This window comes from Salmo salar, chromosome ssa21 (assembly GCF_905237065.1).
Source record: "Salmo salar chromosome ssa21, Ssal_v3.1, whole genome shotgun sequence".
Classification (NCBI taxonomy): Eukaryota; Metazoa; Chordata; class Actinopteri; order Salmoniformes; family Salmonidae; genus Salmo; species Salmo salar.
In genome coordinates, this window is record NC_059462.1 from 12,026,157 (window position 1) to 12,053,653 (window position 27,497).

Sequence of the window (27,497 nt, forward strand, 5' to 3'; positions counted from 1 at the left end):
TTCCTTTACGAAAGGAAAAACGGGCAAGAGCTTATTAACCCTTCAAACTCACAGGAATTGGCCTATATGGATAGGGCTAAATTGAAAAGTTCTTAAAGAAGAAATATGAAATGCATAAGCATGGTAGCAATTGAAAGGGAACTGTTTGGAGATTATGGATAAATTATTAGACCAAAAGGTGAGGACAACATATCATCTGACACAAGACAATCCAAACATAAAAATCAACAGTGTACCTTTCGCCGCTTTTGTTGATAATGAAATCTAAAAATACCCTGGATACATTCAGTAACATGATTTTGGATTTTGATGTATGCTTGGGGTTATTGTCTTGCTGGAAGCTCCAGCCGGGGCCAAGTTTCAGCATTCTTGCTTTTGGCTAAAATATCCTGGGTAAAGTTCATGATGCCATTGACCTTAACAAGGGCCCTAGGACAAGTGGAAGCAAAATAGCCCCATAACAAATATCCAACACCATATTTTACAGTAGGTATGGGGTTATTTTCTGCTCATTCATTCTCATTTCAACCCCACCACTGGTGTGATCGTGGCCAAAGAGCTCTAATTTCATGGCATCTGACCAAAGCACTAGTTCCAATCCAAGAGCCAAAGTCGTTTAGCCATCTCCAGGCATTTACATTTGTTAGATGACATGAAAATGAAGCTCTTTGGCCACGCAAACCCCTAAAACACTATGTTGATGTTTCCTTTATTTTAGCAGTTACCTGTAGCTCACTATTTCAATTAGTTATTTTTGTCATTTATTGCTTAATCCCTTTTAATCGAGGGTGTCAATAATTTCAGACCCCACTGTGTGCCTCTATTTATATGTGGGAATACATGGGAACAGATTTCCTAAATTAAAATCACTTTGATCTGATTTCCTGGTGATTTTAGTCTTATGTCTAACAACGAAAAAAAAAAAAAATATGTATATTTGTTTTGCTAAGAAAACATGGGGGGGCCAAATAAAATCACCTGCGGGACGGATTTGGCTCGCAGGCCGCCTATTGGGGAAGCCTGCCCCTAAGGTCCCCGCTGCCAAACTCCATGATAACCACTACCACCTTGCTCATGTGGAGTTGATCAAAACATTTTAAAGCCACAAACCATATGTCCACAGGGCACCAACTGTTAAATCCTTACTGCATCTGAGCTTTATTTTCAGCAAGGTAATTGGAGGTGCCTCACAGTGACTGTGCACTTTTGGGCCAACCACGGAAAAGCAACTACTTCGATTTCATGGGCATCAAGCGCACACTAATCTCATGGGTGTTAAAGGCACTGGTTTGCAGCAGTGGGAGAATTTTTACAGCCACACCACATTTCATTTCATGGGTCAATGGCACTTTCTGTGGGGTCATTGATTCTTCTGTTTTTGATTTCAAATCAGAGGTCAACAAGGCCTCTGATTGTTAAAATTAGATTTTTAAAACTCTGGTCTCTCAGTGACTACTGTATCTCTGTATAGTGATAATCTCACTAATAGTATACCCTTTTTCAGATCATTGTTTTTTTTTTTTTTAAATACCATCACAACTAAAATACTGGATCACATCCCACATTTACCAGTAATTGTCAACACTCACTGTAAAAAAAAAGAAGTGTTTTCTACAGAGCTATATGACTAATATGTTTCTCAGTATTGTCGCGAGATGCACTGGTGACCAAATCGGTAATATAAAAAAATATATCGGCGGAGACAAACGGAGTGGTCTGTAGTTAACCGAATGCTCTGCTTAGATCATAGAACCATGGTTACGTGAGTAACCTTTGATATCCGCTATTAGCAGTAGGGACAGAGTGGCTTCTGTTTTCTTCCTACAATTTCGGCCTCAGCTTTTGAACAGTTGAAGCTGTTAGCTATTATGACCCCATGAAAGCTGACTCCAGAACACGTACGCGTCTTCTGTTTCCCTCTACGACACACAAGCCGACATGTTAAAAGGGACTGTGACAAAACCGCAATTGAAAGAAATGCCGATCTTTTCTACACACACACACAACTATTACCTGATGATCTTCACTGATGTTTTCCTGAACTTTCCAATACCTTTGATGAATTTAATTTACTCTGTGATGCATATCCAAACTTTGTAGCAGTTTGTATCTGTACTAAAATGCTTAAAAAAGGCCATAAAAATTAAGAAATACATCAGTATCGATATTGGTCAATATTACAAAGAAAATATTGTACATCAAGGAAGGCCTAGAAATCCACCCGTGGAAGATTGAAAAGTCAGATGCACGTCAGCTGCATGTCATTTACAATCCAGCTGCATAATTTGATTCTGTATTCACTTATTTTCATCATAAGAAATAGCCACATACAGTTGAAGTCGGAAGTTTACATACACTTAGGTTGGAGTCACTAAAACTCGTTTTTCAACCACTCCACAAATTTCTTGTTAACAAACTATAGTTTTGGCAAGTCGGTTTGGACATCTACTTTGTGCATGACAAGTAATTTTAGCAACAATTGTTTACAGACAGATTATTTCACTTATAATTCAATGTATCACAATTCTAGTGGGTCAGAAGTTGACATGCACTAAGTTGACTGTGCCTTTAAACAGCTTGGAAAAGTCCAGAAAATTATGTCATGGCTTTAGAAGCTTCTGATAGGCTAATTGACATAATTTGAGTCAATTGGAGGTGTACCTCTGGATGTATTTCAAGGCCTACCTTCAAAATTAGTGCCTCTTTGCTTGAGATCATGGGAAAATCTAAAGAAAATCAGCCAAGACCTCAGAAAAAGAATTGTAGACCTCCACAAGTCTGGTTCATCCTTGGGAGCAATTTCCAAACGCCTGAAGTTACCACGTTCATCTGTACAAAAAATAGTTAGCAAGTATAAACACCATGGGACCACGCAGCCGTCATACCGCTCAGGAAGAAGACACGTTCTGTCTCCTAGAGATTAATGTACTTTGGTGCGAAAAGTGCAAATCAATCCCAGAACAGCAGCAAAGGACCTTGTGAAGATGCTGGAGGAAACCGGTAAAAAAGTATCTATAGCCACAGTAAAACGAGTTCTATATCGACATAACCTGAAAGGCCCCTCAGCAAGGAAGATGCCACTTCTCCAAAACTGCCATAAAAAAGCCAGACTACGGTTTGCAACTGCACATGGGGACAAAGAGCGTACTTTTTGGAGAAATGTCCTCTGGTCTGATGAAACAAAAATAATACTGTTTGGCCATAATGACCATCGTTATGTTTGGAGGAAAAAGGGGGAGGCTTGCAAGCTGAAGAACACCATCACGACTGTGAAGCACGGGGGTGGCAGCATCATGTTGTGGGGGTGCTTTGCTGCAGGAGGGACTGGTGCACTTCAAAAAATAGATGGCATCATGAGGGAAAAAATTATGTGGATATATATTGAAGCAACATCTCAAGACATCAGTCAGGAAGTTAAAGCTTGGTCGCAAATGGGTCTTCCAAATGGACAATGACCCCAAGCATACGGGGCGGCAGGTAGCCTAGTGGTTAGAGCGTTGGACTAGTAAACAAAACGTTGCAAGATCAAATCCCCGAGCTGAAAAGGTAAAAATCGGTTGTTCTGCCCCTGAACAAGACAGTTAACCCACTGTTTCTAGGCCGTCATTGAAAATAAGAATTTGTTCTTAACTGACTTGCCTAGTCAAATATAAAAATACTTCCAAAGTTGTGGCAAAATGGCTTAAGGACAACAAAGTCAAGGTATTGGAGTGGACATCACAAAGCCCTGACCTCAATCCAAAATAAAATTTGTGGGCAGAACTGTGCGAGCAAGGAGGCCTACACCACCTCTGCCAGCAGGAATGGGCCAAAATTCACCCAACTTATTGTGGGAAGCTTGTGGAAGGCTACCTGAAACATTTGACCCAAGTTAAACAATTTAAAGGCAACGCTACCAAATTCTGAGTGTATGTAAACTTCTGACCCACTGGGAATGTGATGAAAGAAATAAAAGCTGAAATAAATCACTCTTTACTATTATTCTGACATTTCATTCTTAAAATAAAGTGGTGATCCTAACTGACCTAAGACAGGCAATTTTTACTAGGATTAAATGTCAGGAATTGTGAGTTTAAATATATTTGGCTACGGTGTATGTAAACTTCCGACTTCAACTGTCGGTGCCTACATGTAACACAGGACAAGGCTGTGTTTTTTCTGCTCATGAAGGAATGGTTTCACACTCAAACACAAAGAAGTCCAGCACAGGGCCAAGTCAGGTGCGTACCATAAAGAATCCGGGACGTGAAGATTTTGTTGGCTCCCATTCAAGTAATTACAGCTATCAGCGGGAGCATGATCATGCTGAATGGTTACAGCCCAGCGACTCAGGCTGACCCAGTTCTTAGTAGTAGGCTAGCACACTGCATAAGAATGTGAGTTCCTGATGGGTAGAGTTGAGGGATGTGTGATGAATATTGTTCTCTACTTTGTGGCCAACATACTCAAACACCTAAGGGTGTTTGTTATCTCCCCCCAAAATTCTGAAGAGCTCTGCAGATAAGCATAAGTACTACACCCACGATGACACAGATTATTCAACATGTCCCTAAACTGATATTGTTAGCAATGTAAAATATATTTTACAACGTACAGTGGCAAGAAAAAGTGTGTGAACCCTTTGGAATTACCTGGATTTCTGCATAAATTGGTCATAAAATTTGATCTGATTTTCATCTAGGTCACAACAATAGACAAACACAGTTCACTTAAACTAATAACACACAAACAATTATACGTTTTCATATCTTCATTGAACACAGTGTAAACGTTCACAGTGCAGGGTGGAAAAAGTATGTGAACCCTTGGATTTAAAAACTGGTTGACCCTCCTTTGGCAGCAATAACCTCAACCAAACGTTTTCTGTAGTTGAGGATCAGACCTGCACAATGGTCAGGAGGAATGTTTGACCATTCCTCTTTACAAAACTGTTCAGCAATATTCTTGGGATGTCTAGTGTGATGCCACAGTCATGCCACAGCATCTCAAATCGGGTTGAGGTCAGGACTCCATTAGGCGTATTTTCTTCTGTTGAAACCATTCTGTTGTTGATTTACTTCTATGTTTTGAGTCGTTGTCCTGTTGCATCACCCAATTTCTGTTGAGCTTCAATTGGCAGACAGATAGCCTAACATTCTCCTGCAAAATATCTTGATAAACTTGGGAATGTATTTTTCTGTCGATGATAGCAAGCTGTTCAGGCCCTGAGGTAGCAAAGCAGCCCCAAACCATGATACTCCTCCATCATACTTTACAATTAGGATAAGGTTTTGATGTTGTGTGCTGTGCCTTTTTTTCTCCACACATAGTGTTGTGTTCCTTCCAAACAACTCAACTTTAGTTTAATCTGTCCACAGAATATTTTGCCAGTAGCGCTGTGGAACTTCCAGGTGCACTTCTGCAAACTTCAGATGTGCAGCAATGTTTTTTTTGGAAAGCAGTGGCTTCTTCCATGGTGCCCTCCCATGAACACCATTTTTGTTTAGTGTTTTACGTATCGTAGGATTGTCAACAGAGATGTTTGCATGTTACAGAGATTTCTGTAAGTCTAACTGACAGTCTAGGATTCTTCTTAACCTCATTGAACATTCTGCGCTGTGCTCTTGCAGTCATCTTCGCAGGACGGCCACTCCTAGGGAGAGTAGCAACAGCGCTGAACTTTCTCCATTTATAGACAATTTGTCTTACCGTGGACTGATGAACATCAAGGCTTTTAGAGATACTTTTGTAACCCTTTCCAGCTTCACGCAAGTCAACAATTCTTAATCTTAGGTCTTCTGAGATCTCTTTTGTTCGAGGCATGGTTCACATCAGGCAATGCTTCTTGTGAATAGCAAACTCAAATTTTGTGACAGTTTTTTTATATTGCAGGGCAGCTCTAACCAACATCTCCAATCTCGTCTCATCGATTGGACTCCAGGTTAGTGGACACCTGACTCCAATTAGCTTTTGGAGAAGTCATTAGCCTAGGGGTTCACATACTTTTTCCAACCTACACTGTGAATGTTTAAATTATGTATTCAATATATACAAGAAAAATACAATCATTTGTGTGTTAGTTGAAGCACACTGTGTTTGTCTATTGTTGTGACTTAGATGAAGATCAGATAAAATTTGATGACCAATTCATCCATTAACAAAAACTTATTCAGCATATTTATTATTACTTTGAAGACTGAATTAAAAAAGTGTTGTGCAAAATCGAAATATAATGCATATATTAGATAGTCGATAAGCTACCTTATATGACCTGCTTAACTAAACTATGTAAAAAATTATAATTAATTGTATAACATGCATTTATTCACTTTCATTAACATTAGTAAATACATACATAAAACCATTCATTATGAAGACCTGCATTTTTTTATAAATCAGGAACACCACATCTTAATTATTCTTAATTATAAGCAGATCTTCAAATATGGATTAAATTTAAAAATAAATCTTAGCAATCTACACACAATACCCAATAATAACGAAGAGAAAATAGATTTTTAGAAATTTTTTCAAATGTATTAAAAAACAGAAAGACCTTATTTACATAAGTATTCAGACCCTTTGCTATAAAACTCGAAATTGAGCTCAGGTGCATCCTGTTTTCATTGATCATCCTTGAGATGATCAACTTGATTGGAGTCCACCTGTGGTGACATCACCAGTCTATATAAGGTCCCCAGTTGATAGTGCATGTCAGAGCAAAAACCAAGTCATGAGGAAGGAATTGTCCGTAGAGCTCCGACACAGGGTTGTGTCGAGGCACAGGTCTGGGGAAGGGTACCAAAAGAATTTATGCAGTAAGGAAAGTCCCAAGTACACAGTGGCCTCCATCATTCTTAAATGGAAGAAGTTTGGAACCACCAAGACTCTTGGAACCACCAAACTGAGCAATTGGGAGAAAAGAGACTTGGTCAGGGAGGTGACCTTGAACCTGATGGTCACTCTGACAGAGCTCCACAGTTCCTCTGTGGAGATGGGAGAACCTTCCAGAAGGACAACCATCTCTACAGCACTCCACCAATTAGGCCTTTATGGTAGAGTGGCCAGAAAGAAGACACTCCTCAGTAAAAGGCACGACAGCCCACTTGGAGCTTGCCAAAATATACCTAAAAGACTCTCAGACCATGAGGAACAATATTCTCTGGTCTGATAAAACCAAGATTGAAATCTTTGGCCTGAATGCCAAGCGTCACGTCTGGAGGAAACCTGGCACCATGTTTTTCAGAGGCAGGGACTGGGAGACTAGGCAGGATCGAGGGAAAGATGAACGGAGCAAAGTACAGAGAGATGCTTGATGAAAGCCTGCTCCAAAGCACTCAGGACCTCAGACTGGGGCGAAGGTTCACCTTCCAACAGGACAACGACCCTAAGCACTCAGCCAAGACAATGCAGGAGTGACTTCGGGACAAGTCAGCCAGCCAGAACCCGGTCAGAACCCGAACTTGAACCCAATCGAACATCTCTGGAGAGACCTGAAAATAGCTGTGCAGCAACGCTCCCCATCCAACCTGACAGAGCTTGAGAGGATCTGCATTGAAGAATGGGAGAAACTAGCGTCATACCCAAGAATACCCGAGGCTGTAATCGCTGCCAAAGGTGCATCAACAAAGTACTGAGTAAGGGTCTGAATACTTATGTAAATGTGATATTTCAGTGTTTTATTTTTAATACATTTGCAAAAATGTCTAAAAACCTGTTTTTGCTTCGTCATTATGGGGAATTGTGTGTAGATTGATGAACAAAAAACAATTTAATCCCTTTTAGAGCAAGACTAACGTAACAAAATGTGGAAAAAGTCAAGGGGTCTGATTACTTTCCGAATGCACTTTATCCAGGGTTTGTTTTAACTAGCTCTATACTTCCATGGAAAAGGTAACAAAAAGGTATCAAAGCTACAAAATATTGGACATGATCTTCAGCGCCTCTTGTTCGGTGTCAGGAATGTCAGAAAGGTGGTGGAAAAAGGCTTGTCCATGGATGCAGGCTTGGCTGGTCTCCTCTAGCTGCTGTTGCATCCGCGAAAGTGTGTCCTCCACATCCTCTTTGGCAAGGTTCACAGGCAGCTGACGGGCCAGTCGAACAGCTTCTCCCTTCAAGCGGAACACACCATCATGCATTAAAGGCAACATAATCAGTATATTTGGCTTTCACCTAGAGATAGTCTTGATCTAGTGGTCTTGATGTCGACATTGGGTCTTGGAAAGGTGTCTGCTTCTTGGCACCACTATCCTGGTCTGGGTCTTGATCTCGGCTCATAGTATCAGAAAATACCATTGTTTTTTGTAGTCTCTAAACTCATGTGGTCAAGATGCACCAGCTTGCTTTCTGGCCAACTCAGTGGCCTTGGGGTAAGAGTATCTGCCCTAAGATTGGAAGGTTGGGGAGATGGGTTTGTGGTAAGGCCCTGTGATAGACTAGCAACCTGTCCAGGGTGTGTACTTGTACATCAAGCTATTTTATGATACAAACAAGAGGTAGGCTTTTGCCCTATGGGCCATTCTGGTTTGGACATGGCTACTCTTACTTACCTTGCTTTTTAAAGGTGGAAGCCGGACACCAAATGTTTAGAGAGAATGTATTTTTTCTCTGGGTCTCATTTTATCACAATGAATTGGTCTTGGTCTCATCATGGTGTCAATATACAGGGTCTGGGTCTCAATGGGTCTCGGGCTGGAGTGTTCCAGTCTTGACTCCATCTCCACTTTCATTACGTGATAAAGGGCTTTCAAGACATTCACATCAATTTAACCACCATACATTTACCCACAGGAAAGTACAGTATAGGAACCTTGTACACACACACACACACACACACACACACACACACACACACACACACACACACACACACACACACACACACACACACACACACACACACACAGCCTTCAGGAAGTATTCATACCCCTCGACTTATTCCACATTTTGTTGTGTTATAGCCTGAATTCAAAATGCATTAAATCAATGTTTTTTCTCACCCATCTACACACAGTACTCTATAACAGAGATGGGCAATTCCAGTCCTAGAGGGCCGGATTGGTGTCACAGTTTTCCCCCAGCCCCAGCGAACAATAATCACCTAATCATGATCTTCAGTTTAGAATGCAACTTGATTAATCAGCTGCGTTTGCTAGGGATGGAGAAAAAGTGTGACACCAATCAGGCCCTCGAGGACTGGAGTTGCCCAGCCCTGCTCTATAATGACAAAGTAAAAACATGTTTAGACATTTTGCTAATTTATTGAAAATTAAATACAGAAAAATCTAATTTACATAAGTATTCACACACACACACACACACACACACACACACACACACACACACAATACTTTGACAGCAATTGCAACTGAGTCTTTCTGGGTAAATCTCTAAGAGCTTTCCACACCGGGATTGTGCAAAATTTGCCCATTATTCTTTTCAAAATTCTTCAAGCTCTGTCAAATTGGTTGTTGATCATTGCTAGAAAACCATTTAAGTCTTGCCATAGATTTACAAGTAGATTTAAGTCAAAACTAACTCTGCCACTCAGGAACATTCACTGTCTTCTTGGTAAGAAACTCCAGTGTATATTTGGCCTTGTGTTTTAGGTTATTGTCCTGCTGAAAGTTGAATTCGTCACCCAGTGTCTGGGGGGGAAGCAGACTGAACCAGGTTTTCCTCTAGGATTTTGCCCGTGTTTAGCTCCTTTCCATTATGCAAAAAGGATGCATGTTTGGGAATATTTGTATTCTGTACAGGCGTCCTTCTTTTCTCTCTGTCAATTAGGTTAGTATTGTGGAGTAACTACAATGTTGTTGATCCATCCTCAGTTTTCTTCTATCACAGCCATTAAACTCTGTAGCGGTTTTAAAGTCACCGTTGGACTCATGGTGAAATCCCTGAGTGGTATCCTTCCTCTCTGGCAACTGAGTTAGGAAAGACATATGTACCTTTGTAGTGACTGGGTGTATTGATATACCATCTAAAGTGTAATTAATAACTTCACCATGCTCAAAGGGATATTTGATGTCAGATTTTTTTATGTTACCCATCTACCAATAGGTGCCCTTTTTTGCGAGGCATTGGAAAACCTCCCTGGTCTTTGTGGTTGAACCTGTGTTTGAAATTCACTACTCGACTGAGGGACCTTACAAATAATTGTATGTGTGGGGTACAGAGATGAGGTAATCATTAAAAAATCATGTTAAACACTACTATTGCAACTTATTATGTGACTTGTTAAGCAAATGTTTACTCCTGAACTTATTTAGGATTGCCATTACAAAATGGGTTGAATGACAAGACATTTCAGATGTTCATATTTAATTAATTTGTAAACATTTCTAAAAACATAATTCCACTTTGATATTATGGGGTATTTGTGTAGGCCAGTGACAAAAAAAAAATCTAAATGGAATACATTTTAAATTCAGGCTTTAACACCAAAATGTGGAAAGAGTTAACGGGTGTGAATACTTTCTGAAGGCACTGTATATTCACACATACATTTATTATTGTGTAAGTGAGCTTTATTTTCAGGTACATGAATCAATGTTTATTTCTTACCTGAAGGTAGTTTGTGACTTTTAGCGGCCGGCACTCCTGCACGGTCTTAGCATTCCTGTGCAGAACAGCTGTAAGGATCTCCCTGAGGTCCTCCATACCGAGGAAAGGCACGCAGTCGGCCATCGCTGTCACTTCCAGATGTCTCTCAGTGGACGAGGACCCTGGCCAAAGAAAGCAGAAAACAAGGATTAATATACTCCAGACACTAACAACTATCTCCAGGAAAGAATAATAAATAAATATTGTGATTTACACCCATACTGGGGTCCAAGTAAAACAGCCAAGGGGCCAAATAGAGTGCTAAATGACTATTACGTTGTCTTTGCAGACTGGAAACAAAATATTGAGGCGGAAAATGATCCTAATGGTATACAATGTTGTTGAATAAAAATTATACAGTGTTGGTCCCATGTTTAATGAGCTGAAATAAAAGATAACAGAAATGTTCCATACGCACAAAAAGCTTGTAAAATTTTGTCCACAAATTTATTAACATCCCTGTTAGTGAGCATTTCTCATTTGCCAAGAAAATCTATCCACGTGACAGGTGTGGCATATCAAGAAGCTGATTAAACCGCATGTACTCCTTGTGCTAGTGAAAATAAAAAGGCCATTCTAAAATGTGCAGTTTTGTCACACAACAATGCCACAGATGTCAAGTTGAGGGAGCGTGCGATTTGCATGCTGACTGCGGGAATGTCCACCAGAGCAGTTACCAGAAAATTGAATGTTAATTTCTCTACCATAAGCAGCCTCCAACGTTGTTTTAGAGAATTTGGCAGTACCTCCAACTGGCCTCACAACCACACACCATGTGTATGGCGTCATGTGGGCGAGCGGTTTGCTGATATCAACATTGTGAACAGAGTGCCCATGGTTGTGATGGGGTTATGGTAGGGGCAGGCATAAGCTACGGAAAACGAACACAATTGCATTTTATCTATGGCAATTTGAATGCACAGAGATACCGTCACGAGAGCCTTAGGCCCATTGTCATGCCATTCATCCGCCGCCGCCATCACCTCATGTTTCAGCATGATAATACACTGCCCCATGTGGCAAAGATCTGTACACATTTCCTGTAAGCTGCTAAGACTGTGCAGGAGTGAAACAAACATTTGGGATGGTCTGGATCGACGAGTACGACAGCGTGTTCCAGTTCCCGCCAATATCTAGCAACTTCGCATAGCCATTGAAGAGGAGTGGGACTACATTCCACAGGCCACAATCAACAGCCTGATCAACTCTATGTGAAGGAGAAGTGTCACGCCGCATGAGGCAAATGGTGATCACACCAGATGCTGACTGGTTTTCATAACCACGCACCTACCTTTAAAAAAAAAAATTAAAAGGTATCTGTGACCAACAGATGCATATTTGCATTCCCATTTATGTGAAATCAATAGATTAGGGCCTAATGAATTTATTTGCAATTTATGAAATTGTTGAATGTTGAATTTATATTTTTGTTCGGTATATATGAAAAATATTACCACTGTGGAGAGAAATGTTTTGCATACACCAAACAATGTGCTACTAGGCTTGGGTAGGTTACTTTCTAAATGTAATCAATTAGTCACTAGTCACCTGTCCAAAATTGTAACATCACGGACAAACTGAAAATGGTCCACCCACACAGACAGTGTGGTGAAGAAAGCACAAGTATAAACACCATGGGACCACGCAGCCGTCATACCGCTCAGTTCTGTCTCCTAGAGATGAACGTACTTTGGTGCGAAAAGTGCAAATCAATCCCAGAACAACAGTAAAGGACCTTGTGAAGATGCTGGAGGAAACCGGTAGAAAAGTATCTATATCCACAGTAAAACGAGTCCTATATCGACATAACCTGAAAGGCCGCTCAGCAAGGAAGAAGCCACTGCTCCAAAACTGCCATAAAAAAGCCAGACTACAGTCTGTATATATCAATGTCGTCGCTCTTGCTGCGGGAGATTCTTTGATCCACCTCTATGCAGACGACACCATACTGTACACATCTGGCCCTTCTTTGGACAATGTTTTAACAAGCCTCCAAACGAGCTTCAACGCCATACAACACTCCTTCCGTGGCCTCCAACTGTTCTTAAATGCATGCTCTTCAACCGATCGCTGCCCGCACCCGCCCGTCTGCCCGACTAGCATTACTACCCTGGACGGTTCTGACTTAGAATATGTGGACAACTATAAATACCTAGGTGTCTGGCTAGACTGTAAACTCTTCTTCCAGACTCACATTAAGCATCTCCAATCCAAAGTTAAATCTAGAATCGGCTTCCTATTTTGCAACAAAGCCTCCTTCACTCATGCTGCCAAATATACCCTTGTATAACTGACTATCCTACCGATCCTTGACTTCGGTGATGTCATTTACAAAATAGCCTCCAACACTCTACTCAGCAAATTGGGTGCAGTCTATCATAGTGCCATCCGTTTTGTCACCAAAGCCCAATATACTACCCACCACTGCGACCTGTATGCTCTTGTTGGCTGGTCCTCGCTACACATTCGTCGCCAAACCCACTGGCTCCAGGTCAACTATAATGATTTGCTAGGTAAAGCCCCGCCTTATCTCAGCTCACTGGTTACCATAGCAACACCCACCCGTAGCACACGCTCCAGCAGGTATATTTTGCTGGTCACCCCCAAAGCAACACCTGCTTTGGCCGCCTTTCCTTCCAGTTCTCTGCTGCCAATGACTGGAACGAATTGCAAAAATCACTGAAGTTGGAGACTTATATCTCCCTCACTAACTTTAAGCGTCAGCTGTCAGAGCAGCTTACCGATCGCTGCAGCTGTACACAGCCCATCTGTAAATTGCCCATCCAAACAACTACCTACCTCATCCCCATATTTGTTTTTCTGCTCTTTTGCACACCAGTATTTCTACTTGCACATCCTCATCTGCACATATATCACTCCAGTGTAAATTGCTAAATTGTAATTACTTCGCCACTATTGGCCTATTTATAGCCTTACCTCCTTACTTCATTTGCACACACTGTATACAGATTTTTCTATTGTATAATTGACTGTACGTTTGATTATCCCATGTGTAACTGTTGTTTTTGTCACACTGCTTTGATTCATCTTGGCCAGTTCACAGTTGTAAATGAGAACTTGTTCTCAACAGGGCTACCTGGTTAAATAAAGGTGAAATAAAAAAATAAAAAAACAGCTGTACATTTCAATGAAACATGTTGAAGCCCAAAAATTGCCAACCCTGGAAGCCTGTTTTTCAGACATAAGGAAGTAGATGGCAGCACATTTTTTACTTTTAAACTCGGACAAAACAGAGATGCTACTTCTAGGTCTGCTGTCGGATCTAACAGTGAATCTCGAAGATTGTACAGTTCTCAAATAAAACTGAAGGAACTCGGCGTTACTCTGGACCCTGATCTCTCTTTTGACTAACATATCAAAATTATTAAAGACCCACTTTTGTCCGGCTTCGTAACATTGCAACAATCTGAAACTTTTCGTCCAAATGATGCAGAAAAGCTAATCCATGCTTTTGTCACTTGAATATTATAATACTGCAATGCTCTACTCTCCGCTACCCGGACAAGGTACTAAATAAACTTCAGCTAGTGCTAAATATGGCTGCTAGAATCTTGACTAGAACCCCCCAAAAAAATCATATTACTCCAGTGCTAGACTCTGGCTTCCTGTTAAGGTTAGGGCTGATTTCAAGGTTTTACTGCTAACCTACAAAGCATTACATGAACTTGCTACTACCTAGCTCTCCGATTTGGTCCTGCTGTACATACGCTACGGTCTCAAGACGCAAGGCCCTAGAATTTGGAGGCAGCTGGTGGCAGGGCTTTCTCCTATAGAGCTCCATTTTTATGGAATGGTCTGACGATCCATGTGAGACGCCGAGTGGGTCTCAACTTTTAAGTCTTTACTGAAGACCGATCTCTTTAGTAGATCCTATGATTGAGTGTAGTCTGGCTGATGGGTGCGAAAGGTGAATGTCAAGGCATTGGAGTGACGAACCACCCTTGCTATCTCTGCCTGGCCGGCTCCCCTCTCTCTACTGCGATTATCTGCCTCTGAACCTAAGGGAGCTGAGTCACTGGCTTGCTCGCACTCTCCCATGCCCTCCCAAGGAGAGGTGTATCACGTACCAGGCTTTATTCCCTATACTTGACTTGAGTGCGTTGAGTCACTGACATGATCTTCCTGTCCGGCATTGATATCCCTTTGGTGATGTGGGGACTGTGCTTTGGCAAAGTGGGTGGGGTTAACTTTGGACGAGGCCACAGTTTCCCCCAACCCCCCGCCTCAGTCTCCAATATCTATGCTGCAATAGTCTATGTGCCAGGAAGCTAGGGTGAGTCTGTCCTATCTGGTGCAATTATCCTGTCTTACCTGGTGTCAGGCATGATCTTAGGTATGCTCCCTCTAATTCTCCCATTTCGCTTATCTCTCCCGTAGGACCTGAGCCCAACGAACATGCCTCAGGACTACCTGGCCTGACAACTCCTCGCTGTCCTCATCACCAGTCCATCTGGTTGTGCTGCTGATCCAGTGTCTGCTGTTCTCCCTGCACCTGTTCACCGGACGTGCTACCTTGTCCCGGACCTGCCGTTTCGACAACCTCCCTCTCTCTCGCTCTACAGCACCTGCTGCCTCGACCTCTGAATGCTTGGTTATGAAAAGCCAACTGACATTCACCGCTGAGGTACTGACCTGTTGCACCCTCAATCACTGTGCTTATTATTTGACCCTGCTCTTACGTCATCTTGAAGAACGATTTTGCCTTAATGGCCATGTACAGTGCATTCGGAAAGTATTCAGACCCCTTCCCTTTTTCCACATTTTGTGAAGTTACTACATTTTACAAATGTATTGCTCTAATACGCCCTCAAGCTTCACAAGACTCGTCTGAAGGTCCCCGGTACCAGTTAAAAAATGAATTGAAGTAGACAAGGAGATATTTTAGGCACTAAACTAAGGTGATAAATACATGCCAAAATGTTTTTAATAATGGTTTCCTTATCTTTCTTATGTTTAGGGTAGGGGTTAACGTTACGTTTAGGGTAGTGACGTCCCAAGGATTCTGGATAGCATTGACCCTAGCAAAACAGTCTTGTAGCCTTGCTTCTGCTTCATCAGACCAATTCCGTATTGAGCGTGTCACTGGTACTTCCTGTTTGAACTTGTGTTTGTAATCAGGAATCAGGAGAATAGAGTCGTGGTCAGATATGGCAAAGGGAGGACGAAGGAGGGCCTTGTGTGCGTTTCTGTGGCTAGAATAAAAGTGGTCTAAAGTTTGTGCCCCTAATGGCACAGGAGACGTGTTGGTAAAAGTTAGGTAGAATGGTTTTAAAGGTCTGCCCTCTTTAATGTCTCCGCCCACCAGAAAAGCTGCCTCTGATTGAGTGGTTTCTTGTTTGTTTTTGCCCCCATACAGTTTGTTTAGTGTCAGAGGTGTGGGCTTGTGGAGGGATGTAGACAGCCATGATAATTACGGATGAAAACTCTCTTGGGAGATAAAAGGGTCTGCAGCTTACTATGAGGTATTCTATATCAGGTGAGCAAAAGCTAGAGATTTCCTTCACACTGGAAGCAGTGCACCAGTTGTTTATGAAGAGGCACACCTCTTCCCCTTTGGACTTGCCCAAGGCCGCCTTCATCCGACCGTGCCGCTGCATGGAGAAACCACTGAGTTTTATGTACATAGAGTCATTCAGCCACGTCTCTTTCAAGTCTCTCTGATAGGAGACTCTTGAAAGAAGCTCATCCATCTTATTCTCGAGTGACTGGACATTTGCCAATAGAGCGTGCCGGTAGGTTTTCTCTTCCTCTCAATCTCACCAGGAAGCCGGCTCGTCTACCGTGTCCACGCCCTCTGTGTTTTGGTAGCCCATGAAACAAAGGATTGGGGTCCAGTATGAACAAGGGAACAGCTGAGTCAGAGTTGAAGTCGGATTTGAAGTCGAAATCGAGGTTAGTAACTGTCAATCTGATGTAAAGAAGTGTGTGGCGGTCATATGTGATACTAGTATGAACTTTGTCCCAAAAAAGTTCAAATGAACACAAAAAAGTCAATAAATAGCAAAGTTGGGTTGGAACTCTTAAGATGTCGCCCTTCGCTGTTGGCGCCATCTTTCCACCAGATTCCATGTAACTTTAAACACATGTAATCAGTTATTCTCTAACCCTGTGTGCTACTATTATGAGGCAAAACTCTTGCCTGTGAACAAATAATCACGACACACATTTCTCTATTGCATCCAGATGATATGGGTTAACTACTTGCAGCGGCAGGTGACTCAAGACAATACAGTCGCCCAGCATTAATCACTCAGTAATGAGGAAAAACATTGGCGAAAGGAAAGCAAAGGTAATAGGGGCCGCACTGGTAAAGGATCAAATTTGGGTCAATCGGCAACAAGCCGCCACTCAGCTATTCTGTAGGATAGAACATAGCACAACTTAAGTTCTAAAGAGACCTCGGAGACAACAACCACTGTGACCATTATAATACCAGCACTAATTTTTCTTATGACCAGAAATGTGAGCAATATTACATTACTGTTAAAAATCTGATATTGCTACTACCGTTGGCAATCGCTCCATCCTGGCTACCTAGTCTCACATTCACACCCACCTGCTGGGATTGACAACAAAAATACTTGGAAATTCTTCCCTCTCTAAAGGGCAGCCATTATCTTCACCTGCACACTGTGGTACAAACCCACTGTGAGGGCACAGTGCCTGGCAAAATGCCAAAGTCAACTAAGGTGACCCATACCGGCACTAAAAACAACCAGGATTTGAGAAGGCCTTTTGCACTTTTCAACCGCAAGAAGAAATAAGGTCACACCAACTGAAGACAAGGGGGATGGGGAGTAGTTTGCTTTAGCTTTCACAGCCATTCAAATTATTTGAGACTGTTCAGTACCATCTAACACCAAACACTATTAATAGTGGATGTCATATGAAAAACATAAAAATATACCCGTACACAAATACTGGCTGAAAAGCGAAACATTGAAAAGCTAGGGATTACAACTACGACTAATGATAATGGGATGGATTTTTTATCGTTTTCCCCCCCAGAGGGAATTCGGTTCCAAGTCAGCACCTAGACAAGGTACTTGAAATTGTTGAACACTGAAAACACACTTCATGCCAAGTAATGCGGAACCTTGAATAACTTTAAACATGTTGCATATGATGGAAGCATTTTGGGGGGAAAATGTTCTTTTTTTTCTCTCATCCTCTGCTAAAACAATACTGACACAGCAACTCTGTCAGAAATAATTTACGATAATCCTGTTACTCCAGCTCTTATGTTTGACATTTCTAAATGATTTGTGAACTATGACATTAATGACGTCCAATGAGCCCAACCTTTGTTAAATCGAATTGCACAATCCTTCAGACCTTTAAACAGCTTGAATCAAGGAATAATAAAGGCCCATTTTCTAACAGAAGGAAAGGGTGGGCTGTAAAATGCAATGGAAGCCAGCAAGAATTTGGCCTCCCTTAATATATATATATATATATATATATATATATATATATTTTTTTTTTAAATAAAATAATAGCCAATCAGCATTCGGCTAAACTGAGCGAGCTCAACTGTGAATGGTCCTGGCATACCAAAAAAGTGTCAATAGATGCCAGTTTGGATTTGGCTTCCCTCCAATCATATCACATCGAGAGCAATACGCCATTGACAGAAACAACTTGAATTATTGCATCTCGTCGTGTTGTCCTCCTCTGGAAGCTAGCGAAAATTGTCCCTTTCCTAAATTAGCCAAGGATAGGGATTTGAACTGGTGGTTTAACTTAATTCTCCACACTGGCCAATGATTATAACAGCGATTCTGATCCAAACATAAAGCATTCGGAAAGTATTCAGACCCCTTGACTTTCTCCACATTGTTACATTACAACCTTATTCTGAAAGTAATTAAAATATTTGTTTCCCCCTCATCAATCTACACACAATACCCAATAATGACAAAGTAAAATAAGTTTAGACATTTTTGCAAAAATATTATTAAATGTACGTAAGTATTCAGACCCTTGACTCAGTACTTTGTTAAAGCACCTTTGGCAGCGATTATAGACTCGAGTCATCTTGGGAATGACACTACAAGCTTGGCACACTATCTATACTATGGTATCTTAGTCACTTAATAATGTTTACATATCTGGCATTACTCATCTCTCTCATATATATATATATATATATATATATACACACATACTGTGTTCTACGCTATTCTACTGTATCTTAGTCTGTTCCGCTCTGACGTCGCTCGTCCATAGATGTACACAACCGTTCACACGTTTGGGGTCACTTAGAAATGGCCTTGTTTTTGAAAGAAAAGTAAATTTTGTCCATTAAAATAACATAAAATTGGTCAGAAATACAGTGCAGACATTGTTAATGTTGTAAATGGCAATTGTAGCTGGAATCAGCAGATTTTTTTATGGAACATCTACATGGGCGTACAGAGGCCCACTAACAACCATCACTCCTGTGTTCCAATGGCACGTTTTGTTAGCTAATCCAAGTTTAGCATTTTAAAAAGGCAATTTGATCATTAGAAAACCCTTTTGCAATTATGTTAGCACAGCTGAAAACTGTTGTGATAATTAAAGAAGCAATAAAATTGGCCTTCTTTAGACTAGTTGAGTATCTGGAGCATCAGCACTTGTGGGTTCAATTACAGGCTCAAAATGGCCAGAAACAAAGACCTTTCTTCTGAAACTCGTCAGTCTATTCTTGTTCTGAGAAATGAAGGCTCTTCCATGCGAGAAATTGCCAAGAAACTGAAGATCTGGTACAACGCTGTGTACTACTCCCTTCACAGAACAGCGCAAACTGTCTCTAACCAGAATAGAAAGAGGAGTAAGAGGCCCCGGTGTACAACAGAGCAAGAGAACAAGTACATTAGAGTGTCTAGTTTGAGAAACAGACACCTCACAAGTCCTCAACTGGCAGCTTCATTAAATAGTACCCGCAAAACACCAGTCTCAACGTCAACAGTGAAGAGGCGAATCCTGGATGCTGGCCTTCTAGGCAGAGTTCCTCTGTCCAGTGTCTGTGTTCCTTTGCCCATCTTAATCTTTTATTTTTATTGGCCAGTCTGAGATATGACTTTTTCTTTGCAACTCTGCCTAGAAGGCCAGCATTCCGGAGACACCTCTTCACTGTTGACGTTGAGACTGGTGTTTTGCGGGTACTATTTAATGAAGCTGCCAGTTGAGGACTTGTAAGGCGTCTGTTTCTCAAACTAGACACTCTAATGTTAGGATCACCACTTTATTTTAAGAATATGAAATGTCAGAATAATAGAAGAGAGAATGATTTATTTCAGCTTTTATTTCTTTCATCACATTCCCAGTTGGTCAGAAGTTTACATATACTCAATTAGTATTTGGTAGCATTGCCTTTAAATTGTTTAACTTGGGTCAAACGTTTCAGGTAGCTTTCCACAAGCTTCCAAAAGTTGGGTGATTTTTGGTCCATTCCTCCTGACAGAGCTGGTGTAACTGAGTCAGGTTTGTAGGCCTCCTTGCTTGCAAACTTTTTTTTCAGTTCTGTCAAAACTATAGTTTGTTAACAAGAAATTTGTGGAGTGGTTATGTATGTAAACCTAAGTGTATGTACATTTCCAACTTCAACTGTGGACAGGTCTGTGTCTTTCCAAATCATGTCCAATCAATAGAATTTACCACAGATGGACTCCAATCAAGTTGTAGAAACATCAAGGATGACCAATGGAAACAGTATACACCGGAGTTCAATTTCTAGTCTCAAGACAAAAAATATTCTAAAAACCCGTTTTCGCTTTGTCATTATTGGGTATTGTTGAAAGATTGATGTGGAAAATGTTTTATTTAATACATTTTAGAATACGGCTGTAACGTAACAAAATGTGGAAAATGTCAAGGGGTCTGAATATTTTCAGAATGCACTAAAAATTCATACATTGTGCCCCTGGCGTGAGAGGATGGAAGTTCAATATGTAGCTAGATGTAGAAGGCTAATGTTGAAGAAGGCTAGCTAATGTTGCCCATGAAATGAAGTTAGGCCAGCGAGCAAGCATCAAAAAATAAAAACGTGTCCTGTTTGAATCATAGACTGTTTTGCCAACATGAGAGAATGGCATTGGTGTTTCTCTACTAGTAGTGTGAGTCAACATGTTTTTTTTTTTAAACTTGCGCGCACACACACACACACACACAGTGAGAAATCAGAAACATGTTCAGCTACATAATATTTAGCTTACATTGTCCGGACTAAATTGTGTTTTGTATCTTTTAGTTGTCACTGTATTTAGATTAAGCATAGGTGATTTGATAATGTTGAAGTTGAAATGGTGCTGGAATAGTGGAGGCAGCTCCTGTTCTCTTTGCAAATAGTTGTTTAGTAGTCTGAAAATGTCAGAAACATTAACTTGCTTGACCATGCTGTAGGTAATTTAACTGTTTGTTACATGCAATATGCATTGTGGACTTCACTGGACAGAGATTTTTCTCAGGTTGTGATGAAACAAAGGTGTGGTTGAATTTTGTCTGCCACGGTCTTCTTATTGTCTCAGCCTTAGGACAATATATCACAAGGCATATGAACTAACAGGTTACAGCACACACACAACGCAATTATCACAACACAAGGTGTAATATGTCATTTTTTTCCTGGCTTGTCTTCCCCAATGATTTTAGCCACACACCACTAATGCAAGCAACAGGTGTCCCTCAGGGCTCGGTGCTGGGTCCCCTGTATTGTTGTGAATGTTTTACATTTGTCTTTTTCAACTCAAGATTACATGTTCTACTTAAATATGGCTATTTGTCAACTAACTAACTAACCAACCAATGATAATGAAAATCTATTTAATTCATATTCTACCCTACCTGGAGTGAGTGTGATTTGAAACCCGTTGGCCACAAGCCTGGGATCAGAGAAGACGGCCATTCCTCTCAGCTCAGGATTTCCCTTCTCCATTGTACAGAGAGCCTGAGTATACTCAGCACCCCCTAGGATACTAAAAAAAGACAAGCACATATTGCATTAACAAAGGACACCAAATCTATACCTGGTACCACATGGGACAGTGATCCAAAATGTAATTATCATGTACACTGTACAAAAATATAAACGCAATATGTAAAGTGTTGGTCCCATGTTTCATGAGCTGGAACAAAAGATCCCAGAAATGTTCCATACACACAGAATGCTTATTTCGCTCAAATTTTGTGCACAAATTTGTTTACATCCCTGTTAGTGAGCATTTATCCTTCACCAAGATAAGCTGACTAAACAGCATAATCATGACACAGGTGCACCTTGTGCTGGGGGCAATAAAAATCTACAAACAAATGTGCAGTTTTGTCACAACACACAGATATCTCAAGTTTTGAGGGAGCGCGCAATTGGCATGCTGACTGCAGGAATGTCCACCAGAGCTGTTGCCAGATAATTGAATGTTCATTTCTCTACCATAAGCCAACTCCAATGTCTCGTCAGAGAATTTGGAAGTACATCCAACCAACCTCACAACACCCGGGCTCTTCACCTGCAGGATGCCGAGGAGTATTTCTGTCTGTAATGAAGCCCTTTTGTGGGGAAAAACTCATTCTGATTGGCTGGGCCTAGCTCCCCAGTGGGTGTGACTGGCTCCCAAGTGGGTGGGCCAATGCCCTCCCAGGCCATGCCCCTGCCCAGTCATGTTTAATTAATAGATTATGACATTATTTATCCTTACATGAACTGTAACTCAGTAAAATCTTTGAAATTGTTGCATGTTGCGTTTATATTTTTGTTCAGTATAATTATAAAATTACCATTCTACCCAGTAATTTATAAGAACTGTATAGCAGGTACCAGATAAATAGCAAGCTGTAAAATGAAGTGTAACATATGGTGTTACGTAATGACTAGATTATATAATGCATTATCAAATCGCTCTGAATTGATGAGCTAAGAACAAGATTGTGTCAATGTTCACATTTCACTGTTGGGTAACGTATCACTCAGATTTCTCACCTATCTGTTAACTGTATAGGGTTCTGCAGGCTCGCTGCTGGAAGTATATTATTCTCCAGAAGTCTCTTAAACAGCAAGGCCTCCTCCACCCGAAATGGATTTAACAACATGAGCTTTCTACCACATAAAACGACCCAGGCGCTTTGAGAGGCCAAGCGGTTTACAAGCCGGAGGCCCTGAGGTCTTGGGCTGCTCTGGAACGAGAGGCGATGAAGCCGCTGCCTGAGGGTAACCACACTGAACGGTAGGGGTTGTGAGGGCTTTGGCCCAGGGCTCCTCTTTTTCTGGGGCTGGGAAAAGAACAGCTGGTCTAGGACCGGCTGGTTAGAAGGCAAGACCTTGCGTTTCTGGCCCTGGGGCCGACTCAGCGGGGAGACCAGACGCCGCCGCCTCTCGGGCTCTCTCACATCTCCATCAGAGGCCAGCTTGGTCTGGAGGTCGTAGCGTTCCAGGTTTTTCTTTGCCTTATCCTCATACCTGCAAGGACCAGAAACCAATTAAGAAATGGTGTATTATCATCTCCAACATAACACAAAGGTATCTCACTCAAGGTCTCTGTAAGAATGTAGGAACAGACCTGGACAGGACATTATTGCATTTAGTAGTTTTTTTGAAAATGCCAACTTTTCAAATACTCGAGGTAGTCGAATATAGTTTATAAAGTTTCAACTAAAACCATTTTCTTTGACATTCAAATACAGATCTAAGAAAAACTATTTATAAAGTATTTTGAATAACTCTCAGAAAACCAAATAATATTTGAAGTTATTTGAATATATGCAAGTTATTTGAAAACAAAAAACATTTTATAGCTGGCAAATATTTGATGAAGAACCAAAAACTACAACAGTTAGTTGAATTAGTCTAAATACTGCATATTATCATAAGCACATGGTTTGGAGGGCTCTTAGAGATGAATCTTAGTATACCCATATCGACGGGTTGGCAGACAGTCACGAAAATGACGCAAGCGCATCGATGTGGCCGGAAGGCGTGGGTTATGATTCTTAACTGACAGATGGCTAGCAACAATGACAAGAAGCTGCCATTGATACTGTCTGGTTTTGAGGTCTTTTGATTGATGTCATGTCTATGCTAATACGGCTAAAATTAGCTAGCTATCTAAGCAACAACTCTACCCTTACTAAAAAAGATTGCAGTTAGGGTGCAGTATAATTGCAGTATGCTGCATCCAAAATAAACAATATTTTTTACTGCAGTAATTTTGCAGTACACTGCAGTTATTCTGCAAATACTGCATCCAAAATACCACAGTCGACTGCAGTTACTGCAGTTTCAAAACACGTTTGTTTTTGTAAGGGTAACCATGTATTTGAGAGATAAAGAGTGCTCAATGTGCAAATGTATTTATGCTTTCAATAAACAAACATTTGGAGACAAAATCTAGTTTACATGTTATCAACAGTCTTTGCCAACCCTGTCTGTTTTGGCCCACAGTTGCACACGTGTCAGTTTTGTTGCTAAACAATCAACTGTCTATAGCCTAGACTTAAATACATGAGGGACATGGAATACATTTTCATAATGAATGAGACATAAGGTAATAAACTAACACTGGCATCAAGTTCTTATGTATGTGTAGTAACTGTGATTATTACAATAGCAACATTTCCCTTACATAGTACTTTGGAAATGGCTTTATAATGCATAATATAAGCGTAACAAGGAACAGAACCTATTCCTTGAGTACAGTAGTTAACTCGAGGCTCATTGCTATGCAATTAAAACGCAATTATGAAAGTATTATGTAACAACTTGCTAATAAAATATTGGATTCGACCCAGGGACTGTAGTAACGCCTTTTGCACTGAGATGCAGCGCCTTAGACCGTTGCGCCACTCGGGAGTCCTGATACAGATACAGTCCTGCTTTTAGTTGAAGGTAGCAAATCTAATATTTTCAGAAAAGTAGTCGCTTTCTCAGCTCTGTATTCAAGTAATTTTTGGAGATCTGTATTCAAATAGTTGTAGTCACCTCCAAAGTAACCATTTGGTCGCCCCTGAAAAAATTGTTACTTTCCACAAAGCAGAGTTAAAACGATAGTTATCCCAGATCTGGTAAGCAATCACATTCAGGATTCCTCGGACTTCACCTCACTAGACACAGCACAAAGTTGCACTGGGTTATGAACCATCTTTATGATGTTAAAAGGAGTACTGCACTCAAAAATGCTTATTCCTAGGATTTTTTTTAGTTGTTCAAATCAGTGAGAAAATGCTTTTTAAAACACTAATATACCCTTTAAATAGTCAATCTGAGAATTCAGAACTATTTACAAATTTGAGCAAGCTCAGAAAGGTCGTTATTTTATGCTACTGTGCATTATGGGTCTAATCCTTCATGCTGATTGGTTAAAACCGCATTCCAGCCAGTGTCTATTCCACAAGTTACCACGTCTACGTCTTTGACGTTAAAATGCCAATTTACTCAGTTCCATCTGACTGTACAATCCACTGTCTCATCAGCCCAGCCAGACAATTTATAAACTTGATCTCCACTGTAAAAAGGATCTAGACATTGTCTCACATTTCTTTTAGACTAACAGTAGAGATTTGTATAAACCTTGCGGTGTGTCTCGCCGACATTTGCATCATCGTTTCAATATTCAAATTCGATCTCCAGCTGTCCCATAGTAATGAACGTGTCGGGAGTCGGGACAATACATTATTGGCAGGAAGGCAGCACTTCTCAGCCAGTCGAAATCATGAATCAGCTGGCATCATTTATATGGATATATACAAAGAAATGTCATAAAAAAAAAAGGTCAAACCAAATGATGTGCAGTTAGTTTGCCGTCTTTCCAGCTTCCGTTTGAAGTGATTGTGTTAGCTGTGTTGTAACCCTCTGAACAACAGCGTCCTGACAATTGAGCACATTTTGCCATGTATCCAAATAAATGTCACTGGAAAACAGCTTAAACAAATGCAAATTTGTGTCGGGACTATATCTTGTGGAAGGATGAAATAGTATGAATAAATTAATCAAAATAAAGCTTAATGAAAATATGTCAATCATTATTTGAATATGTTGGTAACCCATTGTATTAAAGATATAATGCCCTCGAAGCGGGTGTTGAGGAGATATATATATATATATATATATATGACCCGTTTCAGGAAACTAGGCGTATGTTGTGCGTCAAAATAGTTGCTGTCCACTTTCTGGAGGACCGAGTTAAGATCAGTGGAATGCCCAGTTGAATTAAAGTACGATAGGTAAGGAGATGGAGAGAATTCTGGCATTTGATTGCAATTATGCAGAGGGTGTCGAAAAGAGAACACACAAAAGGCTATTGTATAAAACACCTGTCTCCAGATTACATCTTCAAACTAAGGGCAACCATGGCATCCGTGACAAAAGGAGAAGATAGTCTAGCTAGCTACATTTTCAGATATTAAACATTTCTAATTGTCAGAAAATCATTTTCATTTCAAGTTAAGGTGTACTGTTAGCTAACGTTAGCTGGATCGCTAGCTAACGTTACATTTATGATCTGTGTAGTAATATTATTTGTATCTCATCGCCATTTGCATTGCTAGTTATAGCCTAATGTTAGCTAGCTAGCTAACATTGAACCTGGTTGGTTAGCTACCTGCAGATTCATGCAGGGTAGTAACGGTATGAGTTGGGATTATGGTTCATTGTTTAGCTAGCTAGCTACATGTCTAAACAAAAAGAATCCACTATGCAAAAAAAACATTTCAATAGAATGTTCATGATGTCACTGCGACAATTGTCGATAGATGTTGCTGGTGAATTCGCTCTGGCTATCTACCCTGAATTCAGAGCACTCATCTGAGAATGCCAGAGCACAGAATAACTGACGAATTTATGAATGCTCAGCACCCGTTGAATATGGCCAGTCAGTAAATGCTGGCAAAAAAAGCGCAATTAAATTGTTGCCAGCAGCACAGTTAGTCACCAACGCTCTGGATAACATAAAAACAGCCTAACCAGCTCTGAGAGGGCAAGTACCGTAATTTCCGGACTATAAGCCGCAACTTTTTTCCCACGCTTTGAACCTCGCGGCTTAAACAATGACGCGGCTAATATATGGACTTTTCCCGCTTTCACATTTTTTTTCTCCCAAAAAAAACACATTCTGTGACGTGCTCAGTTTTTTGGCGGCATGAAGCTTTCATTAGACCAATGAAATTGCCGAACGGGTTAAGGTCAAACAACTTTTTTGTTTACTGTTTAGATTAAATCGAGCGCGCTCAAACTTCCCATCATTCTGATTACGGTAGTAGTTTTGTCACCCTGATTCCTGGGGGCACAACAAAGTATTTGCAGCCACTCGACATCAGTGTAAATCGTGCATTTAAGGTGGCGCTCTGTGTTCAGTGGGAGGCTTGGATGACAAGTGGGGAGAAATCCTTCACTAAAACGGGCTGCATGCAAAGAGCAACTTATGGTCAAGTCTGCCAGTGGGTCCTGACAGCGTGGAGCATTGTAAAAAAATCCACTATCATCAACAGGTTTCGAAAGGCTGGACTGCTGCGTGTTGAAGAGGGCTCAGCGGGGGATTTGCCTCCGGATGAAAGTGACGAGAGCGACAATGAAAACGATCCAATATCGGATGAAGCAATTCTGAGGCTATTCAACTCCGAGTGGTGTCAGTGGTTCAGTGGTTTCAGTGCACAGGAGGAGGAAGATAGTGACCAATGACTTTCTTGGTAGGCTACTATTTACAAGCCGTGTTTCATTAAAGCCTATTTATTTTTGTTACAAGCCGTGTTTCGTTAAAGCCTGTGTAAAGTTCATTTGTTTCAATGTACCGGTAGGCACCTGCGGCTTATAGACGTGCGGCTTATTTATGTTCAAAATAATATATATTTTTAAATTCAGTGGGTGCGGCTTATATTCAGGTGCGCTTAATAGTCCGGAAATTACGGTAAAATGGTCAGTGAGC

The 27,497-nt window shown here is 40.9% G+C and overlaps 1 protein-coding gene across 8 annotated transcripts in view; it reads right to left on the bottom strand.

The window, feature by feature from the left end:
* Positions 1–7,644: 7,644 nt before the first annotated feature.
* Positions 7,645–27,497, bottom strand: part of pms1 (PMS1 homolog 1, mismatch repair system component) — a 55,482-nt gene continuing 35,629 nt past the window's right edge. For 4 of the 8 annotated variants that reach the window (XM_045704497.1, XM_045704495.1, XM_014164266.2 and 1 more), the window contains exons 10-13: positions 22,565–23,041; positions 21,433–21,563; positions 10,546–10,706; positions 7,650–8,090 (exon numbers count right to left, since the gene is read on the bottom strand). In XM_045704497.1, coding sequence (XP_045560453.1) covers positions 7,893–8,090; positions 10,546–10,706; positions 21,433–21,563; positions 22,565–23,041 — 967 coding nt within the window. In that variant the 3' untranslated portion in view covers positions 7,650–7,892. Of the gene's footprint in view, positions 8,091–10,545; positions 10,707–21,432; positions 21,564–22,564; positions 23,042–27,497 lie in introns of all 8 variants that reach the window. The other 4 variants (XM_014164262.2, XM_014164265.2, XM_014164261.2 and 1 more) reach the window with 2 other exon arrangements.